The sequence below is a fragment of the Episyrphus balteatus genome, chromosome 2 (assembly GCF_945859705.1).
Source record: "Episyrphus balteatus chromosome 2, idEpiBalt1.1, whole genome shotgun sequence".
Lineage (NCBI taxonomy): Eukaryota > Metazoa > Arthropoda > Insecta > Diptera > Syrphidae > Episyrphus > Episyrphus balteatus.
The window spans coordinates 18861100-18867975 of record NC_079135.1 but is presented as its reverse complement, the minus strand read 5'-3'; the positions used below and the strand labels follow the sequence as shown (position 1 = coordinate 18867975).

Sequence of the window (6876 nt, the reverse complement as noted above, 5' to 3'; positions counted from 1 at the left end):
TTTATGTTGTGAATAAACGACAGCAAAAAACGTAAAAAACGTTTTACTGGTAGTTTTAAGATCTGCAGAAAAACAAACGATTTTAAGCTCCACATCATTGTTTTAAAAGAAGTGTTTAGCCATAGAAAGAAATAACCTACTATGATACGGCCGAATTTAGAACGAAATGAATATGAGTAATTCCATGTGAAATATAGGAAAAATATCTATGTCATTCTTTTTGTGTCATTTTTTACTTAGCTCAAAGTATTAACTTCTCCATATAAATAATCCCCCAAACAAATTAGCAAATGAGTAGTATCAATTAATTAAGTCACTCAATTTTTGAGAGGAAAAAATACCATGATCGTAAATTTCTTTTTTGCATATATCTTGCGACTTTTTACATTTTTACATTCGAAGGGTGATATTTAGACCTTTCCAAAACCGTTATTAAAAATGAAGTTGATTAATTTTAAGCTGACCTATAACAGAAAAGGTGAAAAACACGTTTTATTTTTTAACTAAAAAACTCATTTTTTAATTTTTTTTTCAAAACTGTTTTTGAAGTAAAATTTTATGATCTTTTCAAAAAAAACTATCCCGTCATGATTTTTACACTTCTAAGCTATTTTTTAAAAGTTTTTTGTTGTTGTTTTTCTAGGCATACTTAGTACTTCTCCTAAAACTTAATACTTTGGGTTATATCTTGAGTAATAGATGACTAATCTGAGCAAAAGAACCAGCAACTGAAGCTGAATAAGTAAGTAAGAAAACTAGAATTACTTTTCTCGGTAACTTCAGATGTTTAAAAAAATCGATTTTTAAAGGAAATTTTGGACAAAAAAAAGTTCTTACTGAGAGAAAATTCAAAATCTTTCGAATCCTCATAGTTTTAAATTTTGCATGTCTAGTACACTCTCTTGTTAAAATAACACGATATTTTTCAACAAAATCTATGGATAAGTTACAAAGCTATGACCATTTTTGTAACGATTAAAATTTTCGACTCTTTTTACTACTTTTTGAGTTTTTGTCTATAACTTCAAAAGCAAGCCGAATTTGAAAATTTTTGTTAAGTAATTTTTTGTAGATAATTAAATTTCTTATCGATATGTATCCTTTCAAAATATTTTAAATTTCAAATATTGCAAAAAACTTAAGAAAAACTATTCAAAAAAGAGAAAAAATCGACATTTTTAATGTTTCTACTAAATAGACTAAATAGACTAATAGACTACTAAACTAGTTTATTTAATACTAAAAGTCACTTAATAGTCCATCTTTATACTTTGAGTATTTATGGATATTGGACATGTAACGGAGAAAAGAAGAAACTTTATTTTAAATTAAAATTGTCACAAAAAATGAGTACGGCTAAATTTGGATAAGATATGAACTTTTAAAATCTACTTATTTTTGGTCTTTTTTAACCATATTTTTTTTTAAACATGTCTTAACAAAATTTGCTAAAAGTCACACAAGTCTTTATTAGATATTGGCGTTAATCGCAGGATCACATTTCTTTTTACCCTCCGGAGATTCTGCCAATAACTATCTCTCCCCGCCCCATCGAAAAGTTTAACTGTATTTTGTCAAAAGCTTAAGACACGTGTAACTCTCAAATTTCTAAATAAGAAAGTCTTATATGAAGAATTTATATCGAATTTTTAAAGAAAATGTACATTGCTGCAACTTGCAGTGGGCAAAACGATTTTGAAATCTAACATTGAATTGAAAATTGCCTTAAATAATGTTAATGAATGTATCACTAGATAATTATGTTGTTTATGGTAAGAACTTATTTCTAAACACAGTTCAAACAATGTACTCACCAAGTTGAAGTGAGGCTAGCGTTAATTTATCTGTTGATATTGGAAATGTCTTAGCGAAACTTCTTTGCAGCTGTTTTTGGAGCCAATAATTACTGAAACTATTTTTTTTTTTGGAAAAAATTTCATAATTTACAAATAGTTTTGTAAAATAATTTGCAAACATTAAACTCAGATATTAAAATTGAATAACACATCCAAAAACAAACTAGACACAGCGTCTGTAACTGAATAAATAAAATTAAACCTAAAAAATAACACACGTTTTAAACAGATTCTATACGTCATTGCGTTTTATAAAGATCAAAACACTTTCTTAAAAAGGCCAAGGACATAAAAATCTTCTTATATTTTTTTATAACTGTTCATATATTTCCCAATTATTAACCTAGCATTTAAATTGATATGTTATATTGTTTTTTTTTTTTGTTTTTGACAAAAAAAACAAATATTAATTAACCAAAATTGCTGTTATCTTTATTTTATATTTGTTTTATTAAGGCACGAAATATAAATCAAACATTTTGGGTAAAGTGTGCTACTTTTTTCAGTCTTGAAACAAAAAAAACATCTATTTTGATGTTAAAGTAAACAGTGATAAAATTAAAGTAAACATTTTGTCAACAATATAAAAGGTCGCTTTTGCACAACTTAAAACAGTTCTGTTCTGAACAACATTTAGTTACGCAGTTTTTTCTAAAATGAAATTTTTCCTTGTACTTGTTATTTTATCTTTGGCATGTAAGTTCAAAGTAGACAAATTTAACAAAACTGTTTTAAATTAATAATTAATAATTTTTAATAGCGCTAGCAGTTGTTCAAGGTCTAAGGCCATGCCCCACCGATTGCAATAACTTATGGAATCCAGTTTGTGCTGACAATGGAAGATGCACAGCATTGTTCGGCAATCCTTGTAAATATGATCGTTGGAACTGCAACACAATCGGAAGAGGTATATTATGCAACTTTGAAATTTAATATATAAATTTTAATTAAATTTTGTTTTTTTTTTTACAGAACAATACATTGTCCTACAAAGTGATCAGAAATGCAAAGCCTTAGGTTTAGATTCCTACAACAGTATCATATGTCGCTAAAATAACAAAAGTGTGGTAATAAACAGAATGAAATGGAAATGTCCTTTAAGCAAAATAGTATATGAATAAATATACTCCAACTAAGAGAGTTTTTTTTTTGTCAATTTTATTTATGTGTTGGAGAAAAACTTGGCCAAAACCGATAAAAAGACATCTTTGTGACTTGATAACTTTAGGTAAATTTTTTTCAACAAAAATTGAGTGAAAGGAGAAAGATATTTATCAATTTGTAGAATTTTTGCTTGGTTGACTCCTTTTTACTTGGGTAGTTCCTTTACTAACTTACTGCATTCAAGTGTAGATCTTTCTTTTGAAACTTGCCAGCTTGAAGTGCTCCATATGCTTTCCTGCAGAAAAAAAAACAAATCGGCCTTAATCTATAAACGTCATTGTGGTTATCAGTGGCGTACGTTGAGTTGCCGGGGCCTAGGGGCAAGACTTAATTTTGGGCCCCTTTGATACTTGGGGAGTTCTTTAATATAAAAGTACGTATACGCCATTTTTTTTTTGGTCTCCTGGAGTAATAACTTTTCCTGAAGATTTTGTTTTTGAGACCCTTTATATAATATTTTTTTACAATTTTTTTGAGACCCCTGAATTAATATTTGAAGTTTAGATTTTTTGGGGCCTCAAATTTCTCTAGCCTGCATTAATAATTATTAATTATAATTGGTATGCCAAGTTTGCTTTTTAAGGCACCTGCAGCTGCACCACCGCCGCGTCGTTTGGCGGAAAATTTCGGTGCACCACCGCTGCACCACGACTGCACTACGTCCGCACCATTTCATTTTGAATTAAAAATTCGGTGCACCACATCCGCACCATTTCATTTTGTATGAAAAATTCGCTGCACCGACGAGAAGAAGATTCAAACCCGAGTATCCTGAGGGCTTTTAATTAGAAGTCCAACGCCTTAACCACTCGACCACCAAGTCATGTTTGTACGAACTGGTAATTTGTTGCTTAAGTCGAAATAACTTTGAAGACGACTTAAACGTTTGTATAAGTACGAGAATAGAATTTTTGATCATGGTGCAGACATGGTGCGGCGATGGTGCACCGAATTTTTCATTGAAAATGAAATGGTGCGGGGGTGGTGAGGCGAATTTTTTTCATATTTTTTCATTTTTTCAAAATAAATTGGTGTGGGCGTGGTGCAGCGGTTTAGAAATGTTTAAAATGGTGCGTACGTGGTGCAGCGGCGATGCGGCGGTATTCCATTTTTACTAGGGTTGGCGCCCCTTAAAAAAAACATTTATTTTTCATTAACAAACATTAACAATTAAGAATGAACGAAGATAACACCTTTTTGATTCGTTTCTTTTTTTATGGCGAAAATTAAAAAATATACGAAAATTTCAGGTTTTTTCTTTGTATCAATAAAAAAAACTATTTGCTAAAGAATATTTTTTTATTCATTTACTATTTTTTTTTCCAAAAGGGCGTTTGCGTTAAATCTGTTTACTAGCAGCCAATTTTTTTTTAGCGACACCTTATACTATTGTAGGAATCTAATTGTAAGGCTCTGCATTTTTGTGCGGTGACAGGAATATATTGTTCTGTTAAAAAATAAACCGTTTATAGTTATAAATACATTTTGTTGAATTTTTAAAAGCTTCATACCTTTTCCAATTGTATTGCAATTCCAACGATCATATTTACAAGGATTACCAAATAATGCTGTGCACCTTGCATTTTCAGCACAAACTGGATTCCATAAATCTGTACAAACAGTTGGACATCGTGCAATGATAGTTGATTCAGCAGCGGCTAGCACTGTTAAAATTCTATGTTATTTTCCTTGGATTTTAGATTTGTCTACGTTGAACTTACATGCCAAAGATAAAACAACAAGTACAAGTAAAAACTTCATTCTAGAAAAACTGTGATACGAAGTAGTCGGAACAAAACTGTTTTAAATAGTGCACGAGCAACCTTTTATACTGTTTTACAACATGTTTATCTTAATTTTACCATTGTTTACTTTTAAGTTTGTTTAATTTTATTTATTCAATTGCAGTCTGGATTGTTTAAATATTTTTTTATTATACAACTTTAATGAAAAAAGTTTATAATATAATCCAGAATACAAGTTTAATAGTTGAGTGTTGGGTATTCAACAGAAGTTAAAAAAAATTATTCAGTTTTCTCCTTGTCCATATAGCTTCGATTTTGGTTGATAAAATCTACAGTGCTTATTCAACTAAACCTTAATGATAAGATGTAGTTGACCTTTGAATGAAATTAATGCACTTCAAGTGTAAATTTTTTTGAAGAATTAAGTTTTTTCGAAAATTACTATAACGATACCTTCATAAAAACATTTTTTTTTTTTTTTCTTTTAACTTTTGAATTTCTTCCAAATTATTATTTTACTATAAATCAGAAACAAAAAGGAATTTAAAAAAAAAAATTAATATACATATTTGTATACAGGGTGATTCAGGAGTAATGTGCCAAAAAGCAGGAGCGTGTAGGTTGGGTCGAGACAAGAAAAAAAAATTGTATGGGAAGGGGGGTCTATTCCCCCCCCCCGCCCCCCGTTTAGCCAAGAAGGGCACGTCATTGTAGGTGTAACCGTTGATTTTTAATATTTTTTTTTTACCAAATTAAGTCAATTTTTTAGAAAATTGCCCCTCCCGGCTAAACGGGTGGAATAGACCCTCCCTTCCCATACAATTTTTTCTTGTCTCGACCCAACCTACATGCTCCAGCTTTTTGGCACATTACTCCTGAATCACCCTGTATATTTTTTTTTTCAAAATAATTTTCCGAAAATGGGAAATTTATATTTTTTTTTTTTTTTAATTTATTTTTTCTTAATGGTTAGGTAGTGCATTTCAACAATAATAACGTCGGTTGACAACCAAAACTAACTAACTGCAATTTTCATTCAAAGTGCCAAATGAAACTAATTGATTTATTTTACATGTTTCTTTTGGTGCAAAATATCCATTTTACATTTAAACGATCCTAAATACATGTTTTAGATTGCAAATATTCAACATTTGCATATTTTCATACTATAATATGTAGTAAAACGTCATTATCTCAAATTAACTTTTTATGTATAATAATGCCCAAAAGGCGTCGGAATAAAAAAAAATTTACTCACACTGCATTAAATTTAAAGTCTCCATTGAAAAAGAGAAATTTCAAAATTTGTATGTGTTTTGACAGATTTTTTATTTTTAATGGGTATACTTTTAATAATAACGAAGAGTGAATAAATTTGGCAAATGTGTTAAAATGTGTGCTACAAGATATGTTTTTCTAATAAAAATAAAATGCACGATTGGGTTGCACGTACTTTCTCTTGTAGCTCAAAGTGTTTTTATGTTAAATATCTATTGGGAATTTATGATTTTGTTAAGTTTCTAGAAAAAAAAAGTCAAAAAAAATCGAAAGTTCAGAAAACTAAATTTTTCATTTATTTTTTCAAAATCTTTTTTTTTTTTACATTTTGGACTCCAAAATTAAAAGAATTACCTGTTTGTAAGTTTTGAATAAAATAGGCTTATGCTTTGATGAAGTATATGAACCTAAAAAATATGTCAATTTTTGCAACAAAAAAAAACAGCAACTCCATATTTCCGTTTTCCGAATTTTTTGAGAAAAACTAAAACTCATTTTTGTTAGAATCTATAAGACTATTACCTACATACCTACATTAAATTTTATCGAAATCGTTAAAGCCATTTTCGAGAAAATTGCAATACCTACTTCGAAAACAGTAATGGGATATACATATGCGTTAAAAAGGAGATGTTAAAAAAAACACGGACCTAGGAAATTACATGTAATTACAAAAATGTACATTTTAGTGCTGTAGGTCAATTTCTGTGTTTTCTTATTCCAAGTAAAATATTTCATTGTAAACTACTGTATAGTAAGGAATCACAAAATCTTAGGAATAACATTTTAAGTAATAGAAACTCGAATCATGACAGTATTGCGAAGCTTAATAT

The 6876-nt window shown here is 29.3% G+C and overlaps 1 protein-coding gene across 1 annotated transcript; it reads right to left on the bottom strand.

The window, feature by feature from the left end:
- Nucleotides 1-4300: 4300 nt before the first annotated feature.
- Nucleotides 4301-4869, bottom strand: LOC129910052 (vasotab-TY1). Its single transcript, XM_055987297.1, has 3 exons — nt 4742-4869; nt 4532-4684; nt 4301-4467 (listed from the first exon to the last, which is right to left on the bottom strand). Exons 1-3 carry the CDS (start codon nt 4779-4781, stop codon nt 4391-4393), a joined length of 270 nt encoding a protein of 89 aa, XP_055843272.1. The 5' UTR covers nt 4782-4869; the 3' UTR covers nt 4301-4390.
- Between the last annotated feature and the right edge of the window lie 2007 nt (nt 4870-6876).